This window comes from Lutra lutra, chromosome 10, assembly GCF_902655055.1.
Source record: "Lutra lutra chromosome 10, mLutLut1.2, whole genome shotgun sequence".
Lineage (NCBI taxonomy): Eukaryota > Metazoa > Chordata > Mammalia > Carnivora > Mustelidae > Lutra > Lutra lutra.
The window spans coordinates 108,108,240-108,124,900 of NC_062287.1; the positions used below are offsets into that span (position 1 = coordinate 108,108,240).

General features: G+C 48.7%; 2 protein-coding genes across 9 annotated transcripts; one reads left to right on the forward strand and one right to left on the reverse strand.

Annotated features, from left to right (window-relative positions):
* Positions 1 to 1,273: 1,273 nt before the first annotated feature.
* LOC125078786 (protein Ycf2) lies at positions 1,274 to 2,731 on the reverse strand. Of its 2 annotated transcripts, XM_047691958.1 has the most exons (2): positions 2,059 to 2,731; positions 1,274 to 2,007 (listed from the first exon to the last, which is right to left on the reverse strand). In XM_047691958.1, exons 1-2 carry the CDS (start codon positions 2,628 to 2,630, stop codon positions 1,500 to 1,502), a joined length of 1,080 nt encoding a protein of 359 aa, XP_047547914.1. In that variant the 5' UTR covers positions 2,631 to 2,731; the 3' UTR covers positions 1,274 to 1,499. The 2 variants fall into 2 exon arrangements, with proteins under 2 accessions (XP_047547914.1, XP_047547913.1); XM_047691957.1 differs by having other exon boundaries at positions 1,274 to 2,731.
* A 402-nt stretch (positions 2,732 to 3,133) lies between these two features.
* Positions 3,134 to 16,661, forward strand: SNX32 (sorting nexin 32). 7 transcript variants are annotated; one of them, XM_047692303.1, is made up of 13 exons: positions 3,134 to 3,303; positions 11,352 to 11,459; positions 11,856 to 11,966; positions 12,112 to 12,233; positions 12,410 to 12,533; positions 12,698 to 12,802; positions 12,995 to 13,100; positions 13,274 to 13,349; positions 13,608 to 13,647; positions 14,430 to 14,516; positions 14,635 to 14,794; positions 14,875 to 14,960; positions 16,197 to 16,661. In XM_047692303.1, the coding sequence occupies exons 1-13, from the start codon at positions 3,268 to 3,270 to the stop codon at positions 16,410 to 16,412; spliced, it is 1,377 nt and encodes a 458-aa protein (XP_047548259.1). In that variant the 5' UTR covers positions 3,134 to 3,267; the 3' UTR covers positions 16,413 to 16,661. The 7 variants fall into 7 exon arrangements, with proteins under 7 accessions (XP_047548259.1, XP_047548260.1, XP_047548265.1 ...); XM_047692304.1 differs by having other exon boundaries at positions 11,355 to 11,459; positions 16,197 to 16,660; XM_047692309.1 differs by having other exon boundaries at positions 14,846 to 14,960; positions 16,197 to 16,323.

Consider the following 16,661-nt stretch of genomic DNA (forward strand, 5'->3'; position numbering starts at 1 on the left):
CTAGCACAGCAATGGGCTCCATTCTAGGCATGGAGCCTTCTTAAGATTCTCTCTCTCCCGGGGTGCCTGGGTGACTCAGTTGGTTAAAGCCTCTGCCTTCGGCTCAGGTCATGATCCCAGGATCGAGCCCCACATTGGACTCTCTGCTCTGCTGGGAGCCTACTTCCTCCTCTCTCTGTCTCTCTGCCTGCCTCTCTGCCTACTTGTGATCTCTGTCTGTCAAATAAATAAATAAAATATTTTTTAAAAAATCTTTAAAAAAATGGTTCTCTCCCTCTGCCTCCCACCCACCACTTTCTCTCCCCTCCCCCAAAAAAGTATATAAAGGGAAAAGGGTGAAATATTTCTTTCATCCAAACTATCCATGGCTGCTTTTTGCCACCTCTTACATCCCTATCCAAGAGACAAACAGGATCTAAGAGCCCACGTTCTGACGTTGATGCCTTGACCGCAGGCATCTGGGGAGTCTTCTCTCTTCCGTGGAATGAGAGTGCATGATGGATGGCATGGAGACATAGGAGACATAGGACATAGGAGAAAGCCCCAAAGGAGACTGACACCAGGGGAAAAGTCTACGTGATTAGATGAATAACCAATTCAAAGATGGAAACAGTAATAACCCAAGAGTTGAGGTAACTTCATATGGAGTCTGAGCAACTCAAATCTGATGTGTGGGGGTGAGGGAAATCCATGGAAATGGTGGGTTATCATGGTGAATCGAGCCCAGCATTATTCTGGCTACATTTGGAGGCTAGTTAGAGGGAAGATTCAGGAGGATGGGCTTGGTCCAGATTTACAGGGCCCCGCAAGAGGCCTGTCCCATTCGATTGTAAAATTGTCTTACATGGGAGAGGGGCGTACAGGAAGAGTAAAGGAAATAACTTGTAAACCCAACACACATAATCATTATGATGGGCTTTGACTTCTTACTTTTTTTTTTTTCCACTTCTTTCTTTTCTCTTGCCTGTGTCACTTTGGAGCCCCTCGTTTCTCTCCAGGATCGTCTCTCAGAAGTTTTCTTTGCTCACTCCAGGTTGCATCTTCCTTCACAGCCTTCATTATCTACCCTTTATCCTGCTGTCATTCCCCATTTTTCTCACTATGCATTCTTCTCTATCTTATAAACCAATCACACGCTAAACTAAATCCTTTGGCCCCTCCCAAATCCATTTCTCAAACATTTCCCAACAAGCCCGTCAGTCACAGCTCTTCTCCAAGAGAACAATCTCCATGTTTCCTCCAGGTAGCAACACAGTATCAGATCTTTTTTTTCCTCCTCAAAATGTTCCCATTCCCCTTGTTCTCATTCTTCTTCATTTCCTTTGGCCCTAGCCTCCACCTCCATCCTCAAAAGCTCTTCATTCCCAGCCTCTCCTTTCCTCTCTCATATTTACCTCTTCACGGTCAGTACCGCTCTGCTTGGCTCTAATTTCTCCTCCTTGACTTGCACCACTTCCGCTGCCTCTGTTTCCTTCGCTATCTCCAGTCCTTCATCAGCCTCACTCATCATCATCTTCATCTATAACCTCTTTCTCTTCGATAGAAACAGATTCCTCAGCAGGATCATTCACTCCGCCCAAGACATCCTTCTCAACTCCCACTGCTTCCTCAGTCCCTTGTAGCTCCTTATCACTCCCTTCCACCCTTTCAAAAGGATTTTCCATCTCAGCATCGGTAACTTTCATCTGTTTTTCATCATTAGTCACTTCTACCACTCTTTCAGTTGTCTCTTCAGTTACACTCTCCATCCCTGAACCCTCCAACTTGTTTGCACTTGACTTCAGTTTATCTCCAGCAGATCTCAAATCCTCTCCGCTATTTTCTGGCTTCTCTTCCCTGGAGCCCTCCTTCTCTCCACTTGACCTCAGCTTCTCTTCACTCAGACTCAGCTTCTCACTTGATGTCAACTTCTCTCCACTCAGCTGCTCTCCCCTTGACCTAGGCTTTTCTCCACTCAGCTGCTCTCCACTTGACCTAGGCTTCTCTCCACTCAGCTGCTCTCCACTCAGCTTCTCTCCACTTGATCTCAGCTGCTCTCCACTCAGCTTCTCTCCACTCGACCTCAGCTCCTCCTCATTCTGCTCTGGTGTATGTGGTCCGGATCTCAAGTCCTCTCCTCTGATCCCCACCCCACTAAATTTCAACCTCTCTTTAAAGCCAGACCCCCTCCTAGACCCTGCTGTAGTCCCTGCACTCTCAGATTCAGCACCTATTTTGTCTCTATTTTGTCCCCCCATTTCCTTTGGGCTGTTTTTCCCCAAACCTGCTGGAGCCTGTAATGAACTTGCTACACTGCGCAGTAACTTCATATCCATCCTTTCCGGACTCTGGCCTGACTTCGCTTTCAAGACCACTTTTCCCACTTCTTCCGGTCTCCAGTGCTGAGGGTCAAGCTTTGGGTCGCCCACTGGAGGCTTTTGGGTATTTCTACCCAGGAGCTCCATTCTCTTCCCGATCACAATGAGCCCGTTCCAGGGCACCCACACATTTTCTCGCAGCATCTGTGCCCCTCTGCTTCCCGGGTCCAGGTGCGACCACCCGTGGACCCGGGCCCGGCCTCGGGCGCTCCGGCGCCGGGCCTTGCGGCGTCTCCTCACGACTCTGTGCGGCTTGCCCCGAAGACCCCTCATGCCCCAGAGCGGAAATTCTATCGGAACCCCTTTCCCCAAAGACACTAACCCACATCCTTATCCCGGTCCACCATCCCACCCCTCCTCCCCATCCCCCCCACCCCACCCTCCGAGCCTCCCACCCTGCCCACAGGCTCGTCGCTTCGCCCACCGTCCCCGGAGGGCGCGCGACCAGGCTAGTGCGCAAGCGCAGAGCGCGCGAGGCGGTTGGAAGGCACGGCCCGGAGCTGCGGCAGGCGACAGACTGCCAGCCTGGGGGCGACGGGGGGGATGCTGACGTGGCTCGACACCACTGTAACCCCAGAACCCCCGACCCCAGGCCCCATGCTGTCGCCTGTTCCCGGACCTGGGTTACGTGCTTCCCCTTAAAAGCTGGAGCCAAGCAAGGGAACGACAGGCGTTGTAGCCAATGGGGTCGCTCACGGTGAACCTGGTAGCCAATCAAAAGGCGGAGCTGCAGAGGAGCGGGTGGAAACCACGCCCGATTCCAGGTGACTCCTAGCAGGGAGGGGAGCGTGTCTCCGTCAGCTGATAGGGTCGCGTGCCTCGGGCGAGCTACCGGGGCACGAAGCTGCGGGAGCGCGCGGGCAGTGGCCGGCCGCGGAATACTTGTGTGCTGCGGCCAAGAAGAAGGGTGATGGAAGGGCGGCAAGAGGCTGGAAAGGAGAGCAAGGTAAAGAAGGGATGCGAATCCCCTCCCCCGCACCTCACTCCATGATACCCAGTGATGCCCAATCAGGGAGTGGGACGTGTGTGCATGTGTTCGCGCGCACGCGTGAGCTAGAGAGACCTGAGCAAGGGGTGAGGCGGGTGGGGCTCCACTGTGGCACCTGCATGGGGCCTGGTGAGGATGCCAAAGGGGGCAGGGTTTACCTTTGTCATGACAGATGGAAAGGGACCTGTCACTGCCATTCCTCCCCTCCCCCGGACCAGCTCACGATTATGGCTTGATAGGGAAGAAGAGGAAGGAGGGATGTTAGGGATTGGGAAGAGTACCCTTCTCCTTTGCCAAGCGGGGGAGGGATCCAGTTCAGCACTAACGGCTTCATTTGTGTACCTGTGTCCATATAATCGTAAGATCATTAATTCTTCATTTTTCCCTCTTGACTTCATTCAACAAATAGTGAGCATCATTGGGCTCACAGAGGTGCACACTTTCCAGAACTGGATGCGTGTGCATAATGGGCGGTGGCCGAGGATAAGGATGGAGTAGCTGTGGTCCATCCTTGAAATCCCATCTCCCTCAAGCAGTTACCAAACAGTACAGGTTAGAGCAGAGATACTAAGGCAGCAGGAGGGAGACAGAAGGGCCCCATTGTACCAATGAGTCAGATTGTGTGTGTGTGTGCGCGTATGTGGAGGGGGCAGGTTGCAGTTGGACGAAGGGGAAGGCTGCCCTGGGGATATCAGAGAAGCCAAGTGAGGAGTGGGGTTCAAGGGAGTTTGGAGAGGTGAGGGGGCTGAGAGACACAAAGTATAGAGCAAAAAATACCCGTTTCAATGTTTATGTTCATATTCATGGCTAAATTAATATACATAAAATGCTTAGATCAGTACCTGGCCTATAGGAAGCTCAAGTGTAAGTGTTAGCTATTTTGTTGTTGGTGGTGTTTTGTTGTTGTTACTGTTATCATATGGGATGTTTACTAGGCTATCAAACCCATGGGTCCATCCCCAAACTTTGTAGGTACCAGACTCTCTGAAAGTCCAGTATTAGATCCTGTCCTCTAGAATAAGCATTGCTTTCTCTAAGAGTCTCCTTTAAATAGAAAGAAATTGAAAGAATACTAAATGAAGATGTAAATAAAAATACAATAGAAGAGAAAATGAAATAATATAAAAATACTTGACTAATCTAACAGAAGACAAGGAAAAAAGAATAAAGCAACAAAAAAAAAGATGAGAAAAAGAAAAAAAAATAAAAAGCAAGATGGTAGGTTTATAGTTTATGTTAATAATTACAGTAATTATGAACAGACCAAACACTCCAATTAAAAACATATTCAGGGGGTGCCTAGCTGGTTCAGTTGGTAGAACATACAACTTTTGATCTCAGGGTTGAGACTTGGAGCCCCACCTGGAGTGTAAGGTTACTTAAAAAAAATATTGAGAGTGGACTTTTTTTCAGATTGGATTTTTTAAAAAATAGGCTTCATGCCCAGCATGGAGCCCAGCAAGGGACTTGAACTCACAACCCCAGATCAAGACCAGAGCTGAGACCAAGATTCTGACACCACCCAGGCGCCCCTCAGATTGGATTTTTAAAAGACAACTATATTCTGTCAAATGACACATACTTTTAGGGGTGCCTGGGTGTCTTAGTCGGTTAAGTGTCTGACTCTTGATTTCAGCTCTGGTCGTGATTTCAGGGATGGTGGGATGGCCCTGGGCTCCATGCTCAGCAGGGAATCTGCTTAAGATTCTCTCTCCTCTCCCTCTGTACCCACCCCCCCAACATGTATACTCTCTCTAAAATAAATAAATAAATAAATAGCTCTCTCTCTCTCTTTTTTTTAAGAGACATACTTTAACTGTAAGGACCCAAAAGAATGCTGGCATAGCTATATTAATTTCAGACAAAGTAGACTGTGAGGTAAGAAGTATTAGAAATAAAGAGGGACATTTTTTAATAGTTAAAGTGTCAATTCAACAGGAAGATAAAACAGTCCTAAATTGGGGCGCCTGGGTGGCTCGGTGGGTTAAAGCCTCTGCCTTCGGCTCAGGTCATGATCCCAGGGTCCTGGGATCGAGCCCCGCATCGGGCTCTCTGCTTGGCAGGGAGCCTGCTTCCTCCTCTCTCTCTGCCCGCCTCTCTGTCTACTTGTGATCTCTGTCTGTCAAATAAATAAATAAAATCTTTAAAAGGAAAAAAAAGTTGACTTTCTAAAAAAAAAGTCCTAAATTTATACGCAACTAATAGCATCATTTCAAAATGTGCAAAGGAAAAGATGACAGAATTAGAAAGAGAAATAGACAAACTCACAATTACAACTAGAGGTTTAACACAACTCTCTCAACTGTAGAACAAGCAGACCGAAAAAAAAATCAGTAAGAATTTTGAAGATTTAAAATATCATAATTTAAAAAAAAATACCATGATTGGGGTGCCTGGGTGGCTCCGTCAGTTAAGCGTCTACCTTCGGCTCAGGTCATGATACCAGGGTCCTGGGGTCCAGCCCACATGGGGCTCCTTGTCCAGTGGGGAGCCTGCTTCTCCATCCCCCTCTCCCTGCCACTCCCCCTGCTTGTGCTCTCTCTCTCTCTCTCTCTCTGTCAAATAAATAAATAAATAAAATAATAAAATACCATGATTAATCAACTTGATCTAATTGGTTTAATTAGAGCTCTATACCCAACAACTGCAGGAAACACATTCTTTTTGAGTGCACTTGAAACATTCACCAAAATACATTATGTGTTGGGCTATATTGCAAGTACCAAGTTTTGAAACTTTGAAATCATAGAATGAGATCTCTGTCCTGGTAGAATTAGCGGGGAATCAAAACAAAAAGATAACTAGATTCCAAAATACTTGAAAAGTAAGCAGCGGGCTTCTAAGTAACTCATAGGTCAAAGAAGAAATTACAATGAAAATTAGAAAAATTTTTAAAGAAATGGTTTTTGAAAATATGATAATCAAAACTGGAGATACAGCTGAAGAAGTACCGGGGGGGGGGGGGGGGGGGACTTATACCTCCAAATGCATATTTTAGAAAAAAAGAAAGATTGAAAAAAGTCAGTGGTCTACATTTCTTTTTTTGTTTTTTTTTTTTTAAAGATTTTATTTATTTATTTGACAGAAGAGATCACAAGTAGGCAGAGAGGCAGGCAGAGAGAGAGAGGGAAGCAGGCTCCCTGCTGAGCAGAGAGCCCTATGTGGGGCTCAATCCCAGGACCCTGAGATCATGACCTGAACCAAAGGCAGAGGCTTAACCCACTGAGCCACCCAGGCACCCCTTGTTTTGTTTTTGAAAGATTTTATTGGTCAGAGAGAGAGAGCACAAGCAGGGGGAGTGGCAGGCAGAGGGAGAAGCAGGCTCCCTGCTGAGCAAGGAGCCCAAAGTGAGACTCCATCCGAGGAAGGACCATGATCTGATCCAAAGGCAGAGACTTAACCAACTGAGGCACCCAGGCATCACAATGATCTACATTTCAATCTTAAGAAACTAGAAAAAGAAGAACAAGTTAAACTCCAAGAAAGTAAAAGGAAGGAAATAATAAAGAGCAGAAATCAATTAATAGAAGATAAATATAAATGTACAGAAATACAACAATGCCAAAAATAGTTTTTTGAAAATATTTAAAAAATAATAAGCATCTAGCAAGACTGATGAGAGAGAGAAAGAGTGAGACCGAGAGGGAGGAAGGGAGAAAATATTAATTACCAATATCAGGAATGATAAAGTACATATTGATAAAGAAGTTTCAGTCATTAAAAAGACAGTAAGAGGGGCACCACCTGGGTGGCTCAGTCAGTTAAGGTTAAGTGCCTTTGGCTCAGGTCTTGATCCCAGGGTCCTGGGATTGAGACCCGCATGGGGCTCCCTGCTCAATGGGGAGTCTGCTTCTCCATCAGCCTCTGCCCCTCCCCCCACTTATCTCTCTCTCTCTCTCTCTCTCAAATAAATAAAATTTTCATAAATAAATAAAGTATTTAAGAACAAGCTTATACCAACAAATGAGGGAATTTAAACAAAATGGACAAACTACTTGAAAAATGCAACTTACCAAACCTGAAACAAGAAGTAGAGAATTTCAATAGTCCTATATTTATTATAGGAAGTAAATTTATAATTAAAAACTTTTCCAAAAATACCTCTCTAAGCAATAAAATTCCACATGTGAATTGCTTGAAGCCTTAAAGGAAAGCTAGTAACATTCTCATGTAAGTTATTCCAAAAACAGAAATAGAAAGCACGATTCAACTTACTTTAGGAGGACAATATAACCTCAATACAAAAACCTGTCAGGAAGAGGTAGATGATGGTGATAATTGAACAACACCATGAATATCCTTAATATCAATAAACTGTACACTTTAAAATGGTTAAAATGGTAAATTTTGTGTTATGTATGTTTTACCACAAAAAATCCTATCAAAAACATTAAAAGAGAGGAAAAATACAGTTTAATCTGTCTTGTGAGCATAAATGGAAAAATCACAAACAAAATATCATCAAGTTGAATAAGCAGTATATAAAAATATGATACTTCAGAGCACCTGGGGAGCTCAGTTGGTTAAGCATCTAGCTCTTGATTTCAGCTTAAGTCATGATCTCAGGGTCATGGGGTTGAGCCCTGCATTGGACTCCACACTCAGCACAGAGTCTGCTTGTCCCCCTCCCTTTGCCTCTCCCCCCAATCACTTGCTTGCATGGGCTCTCTCTCTCTCTCTCAAATAAATAAGTAAATAAAATCTTAAGAAAAAAAAAAGAGGGACGCCTGGGTGGCTCAGTTGGTTAAGCGGCTGCCTTCGGCTCAGGTCATGATCCCAGCATCCTGGGATCGAGTCCCACATCGGGCTCCTTGCTCAGCAGGGAGCCGGCTTCTCCCTCTGTCTCTGCCTGCCACTCCGTCTGCATGTGCTCGCTCTCGCTCGCTCGCTCTCTGATAAATAAATAAAATCTTTAAAAAAAAAAAAGAAACTAAAAAACAAAAAGGTAATACTTCATGATGAAGGCCTTGTTCCAGGAATGCAGGGTGGTACAATATATGATGATCAATCAATGAAATTCAGGACATTACAGAATGACAGGAAAACCCATTTGATATCTCAATAAAGGGAGGAAACATAGATAAAAATCTTACCAAACTAGGCATAGAAGGGAGTCTCATTAATCTGATTCAGGATTAATCATCTTCAGGATTATATATTTTTTTAAAGATTTTATTTATTTGTTTATTTTTGAGAGAGAGAGAGGGAGAGAGAGATTACAAGTAGGCAGAGAAGCAGGCAGAGAGAGAGGGGGAAGCAAGCTCCCTGCTGAGCAGAGAGCCCAATGCAGGGCTCGATTCCAGGACCCTGAGATCATGACCGGAGCCAAAGGCTTAACCCACTGAGCCACCCAGGTGCCCCCAGGATTACATTTTAAATGCATTCCCTCTGAGATCAGGAACAAGTCAAGGATTTCCTTTTTCACATATCACCACTTCTGCATTGTACTAGAGGTCCTAGCAAGTGCAATAAGGCAAGAAAAAGAAATAAAAGGTATGAAGTTTGGAAAGGAAAAACTAAAACTGTCATTATTTTATATTATAGGATTTTATCTGGAGGAAATCCAAAATAATCTACAAACTATTAAAAGTAGTAAGTAAATATAGCAAGGTTCTTGGACATAAAGTAAATATAGAAAAATCAATTGTGTGTTTCTACATACTAGCAATAAATAACTAGGGAATGAATCTTTTAAAAATATTTCAAATAGGGGCGCCTGGGTGGCTCAATGGGTTAAAGCCCTGCCTTCAGCTCAGGTCATGATCCCAGGGTCCTGGGATCGAGCCCCGCATTGGGTTCTCTGCTTGGCAGGGAGCCTGCTTCCCTTCCTCTCTCTGCCTGCCTCTCTGCCTCCTTGTGATCTCTGTCTGTCAAATAAATAAATAAATAAAATCTTAAAAAAAAAAGTCTATTAAAAAGTAAAATATTTCAAATAGCAACAACAATAAAAAACATCATAAAATACCTAGGAATAAATCTAACAAAGATGTGCAAACCCTTTACAGAGAACACTACAAAACATTACTTAGAAACATTAAAGAAGATTTAAATAATTGGAAATATATTTCATGTTGATGGATTGGAAGATTCAAAATTATAAAAATGTCTATCCTTCCCAAATTGACCTATAGATTCAATTTATTTATTTTTTTTAAAGATTTTATTTATTTATTTGACAGACAGAGATCACAAGCAGGCAGAGAGGCAGGCAGAGAGAGGAGGAGGAAGCAGGCTCCCTGCTGAGCAGAGAGCCCGATGCGGGGCTCGATCCCAGGACCTAGAGATCATGACCTGAGCCGAAGGCAGCGGCTTAACCCACTGAGCCACCCAGGCGCCCCTATAGATTCAATTTAATCTCAATCAAAATCCTGGCAAATTTTTTGGGTGTAAATTAACAAGCTGAGTCTACAACTTAAACAGAAATGCAAAGATCTGTAATAGCCAGAATGATTTTGAAAAAGAACAGGTTTGTTAATTCTATCTGATTTCAAGTTTGTCAATTACAGTAATCAATACAGTGTGAAAATATCAAAAGTACAGATGTATGGATCAGAGAAACAGAACAGATAGTACAGAACCTATAACACTTATGAAGTCAATTTATTTTCTACCAAAAAAAAGATTTGTACCAGAGCAAATCAATACTCAAAGATAGTTGTTTTTTTTTTTTAACAAATAGTGCTAAAATGACTGGCTGTTATATGACAAAAATGAGTCATAACCCATACCTTACATTGTATACAAAATGAAGTGAAGGTGGATCATAGACCTAAATATAAAAGCTTACACTATTAATTTCTAGAAGAAAAAAAATAGGAGAATATCTTCATGACCTGGGGGTAGGCAAAATTTTCTTCAAGGGTACGCAAAAATCCTTCATCATAAAAGAAAAGACTGACGTATTGGAGCTAGTAAAATTATAGGTCATTAAGAGAGAAAAGGCAACCCAAAGAAGAGGAGATATTGACAACACATGTAACTGACAAAGGACTTGTCTCCAGGGTATATAAAGAGTCCCTACAAATCAATAAGAAAAAGACAATCCAATTTTTAAGAGGAGGGAGGGGAGGAGCAAAAGACTTGAATAGGCACTTTACAAAAGATCTCCAAACAGGTGATGGATACATAAAATGGTATTCAACATCATTCCTCACCAGGGAATACAAGTTAAAGCCACAATCTGCAAATACCCTGCCCCCACCAGTATGGCTAACATGAAAAAGACTAACAATTCTCAGTAATGGCAAGGGTGTGGTGCCACTGGAATTTTCATACAATGCTGGCAGGAATATAAATTTGAACAATCACCTTGAGAAACTGGTAGTGTCTGCAAAAGATTTAAACACATGCCTGCCCCATAGAAGACACATGGAAGAATGTTCAAGGCAGCTTTATTCATAATAGGCCAGCCTTGAAATAATCTAAATGACTACCAACAGTAGAGAGCGAGGGGACGTGAGCGGTGGGCTGGTGACAGTCTATGTACTGGTGAGCCGCACTTGAAGGTACAGTGGCTTCTTCCTTCACCGGGCACAGTGGTGTAGACCGAGTAGGTGTTTAATAACTGTGTATGGAAAAGCTCAATGCAAGAATGAACTCGTAGTCCGGGGGCTCACTGGTCGGGGTGCCTGAATTCAGTAACCAGCGGGGGAAGAGGTGAGCTGGTAGCTGAGAAAGTACTTGGGGTTTGGGATTTGAGAAACTGGGCTCAGATCTGGCCCGGCCACTGGTGATTAGGGACGACTTATCTCACCTCTCTGGTGCTCTCAGTTTCCGTATCTGCCGAGCAGGGAGAAGCCGGCCCGCTTCTGAGGAAGGAAGTGTGGGAAAGTGTTGTAGTGATTGTAGAGCCCCGAGCAGTGACTCCCTGGGATCCCTCTAGCTGGTGACCCCAGGGCATTGAAGAGGCAATGCTGCTGAGGCGGGCTGTGCAGGAGGACCCGGAGTCCGCCGGAGAACGCGGTCAGGGGCTTTGGTCAGTCGTATCAGAGACCTCCCCTCCCTGGCAGCCCTCCTCTGTATCAGTGGACCTGCAGGGAGACAGTACCTTGCAGGTGGAGATCTCTGATGCCGTGAGCGAGCGGGACAAGGTGAAATTCACCGTTCAGACCAAGGTGAGGCTGCCAGAGGAGCGAGGGGGATTTGAGGCGGTGACCTCGGGAGCTCGAGGAGCCCGCTTCCCCCGGTTTCGCTTGCCTTGGGGGTGAGGGGCAGATGCCAATGTCGACTTTGGGCCCTGTTCCTCAACCTGGCTCCTGCCCCCTGCCTCTCTGAGAAAGCAGGCATCTTGTCTCCTCTCCAGTTGCCTTTTGCCTCTGGCCCTGAGTCCTAACCATCCCCTCTCCGTCATCCCGACGGAAATCATGGACGGCTGAGCCACTGAGGCCCACCTTGGGCCTCACCTGGGATGTGGGATTGGGGAAGCCCGAGAGTGGGTGCCCAGGATGCCTGGCGGGTGCAGGGTTTGGGAGGGGAGGAGAGACACCTCAGACATGCTTCCCGGCTTCCAGAGCTGCCTCCCTCACTTCGCCCAGACGGAGTTCTCAGTCGTGCGACAGCACGAGGAGTTCATCTGGCTACACGACGCCTATGTGGAAAACGAGGAGTACGCCGGCCTCATCGTGAGGAAGGGCTGGGCAGGCTGGGGCCGTGAGGGGCAGGTCTGGGTGCTTGGGTGGGCCTGGAAGACTGAGCGACGCTTCTGGGGGTGGGTGATGGCCTTCTCAGCCATGAGAGACCTGTCCGCTCTGTCCCTCCTTTGAGCAGATCCCCCCAGCCCCTCCAAGGCCAGACTTTGAGGCTTCAAGGGAAAAGCTGCAGAAGTTGGGTGAAGGGGACAGCTCCATCACGCGGGAAGAATTTGCCAAAATGAAGCAGGAGCTAGAAGCGTGAGTGCTACTTCCTTTCCTTAAGCTCCAGGCCCAGCCCTGTCCTGAGAGTCCCTGGATTTCATCCCCTGTGGTTAGTTAGAGACCCTGGCCTCTGACCCCAGGGCTCCTGAGGGGAAGGGGGCGGGATGATCAGAGCCAAGGAGGGCCCTTGAGCTGCCTGCTGATTTCCGCAGGGAGTACCTAGCTCTCTTTAAGAAGACAGTTGCAATGCACGAGGTCTTTCTGCAACGCCTTGCGGCCCACCCGACCCTGCGTCGAGACCACAACTTCTTTGTCTTTTTGGAATATGGCCAGGATGTGAGCTGAGCCAGAGCACACCCTTGGGTCACCCTTGGGGGTTGGGCGGGGAGGGCGTTAGGTGGGCTCAAGCCTCCTTCTCATCAGCTCCAAGAGTGACATGAGCCTGGGGTGGGAGGTGCGAGCGCCCACCCCAGCACCATACTCTCCCCTGTGTGCCTCAGCTGAGTGTCCGAGGAAAGAATAGGAAGGAGCTTCTTGGGGGATTTCTGAGGAATATCGTGAAGTCTGCAGATGAAGCCCTCATCACCAGCATGTCAGGGCTCAAGGTGACCCCTGGGACCCCTCTGTGGATTCAACCCAGGGCTTCAAGTCCACAGCAAACACTGAGGCCCAGGGTGGCTGCGGGAGGGAAACCACCAGTGGGGCACGGCCTAGAGGGAAATCGTGCTGCCCCTGCGAGTCCATGGCCACCATGTTCCTGCTGACTCAGTGTAAAGGCTCCTGTCTGGCTCTCTTAGGAGGTGGATGACTTCTTTGAGCACGAGAGGACCTTCCTGCTGGAGTACCACACCCGCATCCGGGACGCCTGCCTGCGGGCAGACCGTGTCATGCACTCCCACAAGTGTACGCAGGGCCCAAGGGGCCCTGGGTTCCCTGCCCCTTCCCCCTGGCATGCCTACTCCCTATGGGGAGAGAAGAGAACAGGAAATGTCCTGTGTCTCTCCAAGACACAAACACTGGTGCTGGGGCTTGATGTGCAGACCGAGGGGGTCTGATGGAGGGCTGTTCCCCAACAGGCCTGGCAGACGATTTTATCCCTATCTCTGCTGCACTGAACAGTCTGGGAACACAGGAAGTCAACCAGCTAAAGACGTGAGGACTCCCTCTAGCCCTTCCTGCCTCTGTCTATGCCTGTAATATCGTGCCTGCCCGCGAGGGGTCACTGTGGAAACGTCCTATCAGCGTAGGTGGGAGGTGAAGTTACTGCTGGGATTTGGGAAACACGACAGGGAGATTTCCCCACTGCAGGGTATCAGCAAGGATAGCGCTAAGGGCAGCGCTAAGGGCAGGGAGGCTTTAAGCAACACCCTCTCAAGACTCCTGCCCTAACTCTTCCCCACTGCCTCCTAGGAGTTTCCTCAAATTGGCAGAGCTCTTTGAACGACTAAGGGTGAGTCCTGCCTTGTGTATTGGAAGGGCACCCAATCAATGATCCTTTGCAGGGACTCAATAGCCTCTTCCTAGAAAAGGGCAAAGCTCGAGGATCATTTCGGAACATTTGGTGATAACTTGGGCCCAGTGATACCCTGGACTCACCCTCAGTCAAACCCTAGTTTAATGAGCAGGAGAGGAGACAGGGATCCAGTCTGAAGTGTGTGTGCAGTGACGGGGGTGGGGGTGGGAAGCAGGCCTGGCAAGCGTGTACAAGGATGGGCCACGTGCCTCTGGGAGGTTGCCCCGCATTGCCAGCATCCTGCCCCAGACACACACTTCCTGAACTCTCCTCCAGGAGTCAGCGGCAGTGTGCCAAGCTTTCTAAGACTGTCTGCGGGATCACATCTCCTCCCTGCTCAGGGACCTTTGGGGACCCTGCCCTTCCCAGAAACTGCCCCAAACACAAAGTCCAAAGTCCTTAGTTTGCTTTTTAGGCCTTTTGGGATCCAGCCACTGCCATCTGAGCACTCCCACTGACCTCATGGTTCCCTGAACACGTACGAGGCTTGCACACCTGCAGAGCCTTTGGCTGTTGTCTGATTCCTACTCAGCCCCCAAGATCCGGATCAGATGCCACTCCTCGGTCAAGTTTTCCCTGGCTTGCTCCCCTGAACATCAGGGTTTGACCTGGAGTGGTCATCAAGTGACTCTGTGGGCTGTTGAGAGGAGCAGCAGCACCCCAGCCCTTAGCTGCTCCTCTGCGAGCTCCCTCCCCAGCCTCCAAACTTCCTGATACAGAAGCTGGAGGGCCGAGTGGCATCTGATGAGGACCTCAAGCTCTCAGACATGCTGAGATATTACATGCGAGACTCACAGGCAGCCAAGGTAAGATAGGTCCCCAGCACAAACCTTGGGGCTGGAGGACAGCAGGCCTGGACCAACAGGGGAGGGCAGGCAGACGAGGCTGTGGGCATCGGCGAGCCTGTGCTCCTGCTGGCCCCAGGACCTGCTGTACCGGCGGCTGCGAGCCCTGGCTGACTACGAGAATGCCAACAAGGCACTGGACAAGGCGCGCACTAGGAACCGGGAGGTGCGGACTGCGGAGAGCCACCAGCAGCTGTGTTGCCAACGCTTTGAACGCCTCTCTGACTCAGCCAAGCAGGGTAAGCCCCATGGCCCCAGAGCCCCTGCCACTGGGCTTCCTTCTCTCCCAGGGTCCCCATTTTTCCTCCCTCCCCTCCAGAGCTCATGGATTTCAAGTCCCGCCGCGTCTCCTCCTTCCGCAAGAACCTTATAGAGCTGGCAGAGCTGGAGCTCAAACACGCCAAGGTGAGCCCTCCACCCTCACTGTGCCCTCTTGCCACCTCCCTCCCAGACCTCTAGGTTCTTACCAAGTACTGGCAAACATGTATTGGGGAGAGGTGGTCTGGGAGCCCCCCCGTGGACTTTCGGGGTCATGTTTCACCTTGGACCAAGACCCTTCCCTTCCCATCATTGATGTGCCCTCAGTAAACGGCTGCCGTTGTTGCTGAGGACAGGAACACAAGAGGGAGGGGGGCATGACTTTCGAGTGTGGGAAGAACAGCCCCTTCTATCACGAAGCAGGGTGGCAGTGATGGGGGACATCAAGGTCCTCTCTCCTATGCAGGCCAGCACCCTGCTTCTCCGGAACACCCTTATCGCCCTCAAGGGGGAGCCTTAGAGCAGCTACAGCCTACTTCATGGCCTTTAGTGGCAAGAGTCCCCCAGATTTCCCCCAACATACCACCTCCCCCACCACAGAAGCCACTAGCCAGGCCCCTAGATCTCCCAGGGCAAGCCCAAGCCCCACTCCCACCCAAGAGGAAGCTAGGGCACCATGGGTACTGTACTTGGCCACAGGTAAGAACCCCGACCTCAGGGAGGCCAGGGGTCTGGACCTCCCTCCACTCCTGGAGCCTGGGGGACAGCCCCCGCCCACCCGGTCTCCAATCTCCCCCTCCCCACAAGCCCCCTGAGTCCATTTGTCCCCAGCCTGTTCACAAATAAAAGCCTGCTTTTTGTAGCAAGGAAACCTGCTTAGTCCTTACTTCCCACAGCTCCAGGGCCCACCAGGAATGTAACCAGGGCACTATGGATACCAGACCCTGGGCACCGCCCCCCCCAACCAGTGCCAAAAGCAACTATCCTTCCTGCTTCCCACTTAAAAAGAGACACTGGCAAACTCCAGAGAACTAAGGAACCAGCTTTAACAGGCTTTTTTCTTTTCCCCCCAGCTTGGGTGTGCGCATGTCCATGTAATAAGTCTGCATGCGTCCATGTAATAAGTCTGCATGCCCACCCTTGGGGTGACGTTTATAGGATACCTTTACCTCCCGGGCTGGTGAAAACCCAAAGTACAGAGAGCCTGCAGCAATGCTAGCAAAAGGCTTGGGGCTCCAGCCAACACCCTCTTGGTTAAACACAGGGAGGTGGGGCCCAGGAGACTTGGGTCTGAAGTCCCGGGCTCCACCTGGCCTGGCCCCACCCTGGACTCCAGTCACATCTCCAGAAGGCCAAATGCTCAACTTGGCTTCTGACTCACAGCAGCCGCTGGACCCAGCCCTCATAGATGAGTCAGCCATCCATGAAAGAAGTCAGAGGAAAACCAGAGAGAACCCTGAAGACAGAACAGCTCAAGAGGCACTTTGTAACTTGCAATCTCACAGCCCACACTGGGCAGGCCTGAGCCTGGGGCTGAACAGGCCTCACTGCCCAGCTGCCTACCCAGGGAAGAGGCTACAGGACAGTGTTCAGGTATGAAGCCCATTCTGCCCGAAGGGCTCCTGCAGACGGCAGCAGACACACCCCAGTTCAGCTAAGTCCCCAACCGTCAGTTTGGGCCCAACCAGTGATACCACCTATGAGTGACAACTGTCAGAGGACAGCTCAGCCAGGTGCTGTGACCAAATGAAGGGGGTGGATGGAAGCTGCGTATAGAGAAGAGACACTGCTCATTATCTCAGCATACCTTCCCCTGCAAGGTCCCCTGGGCCCCAACCCTGAAACAAA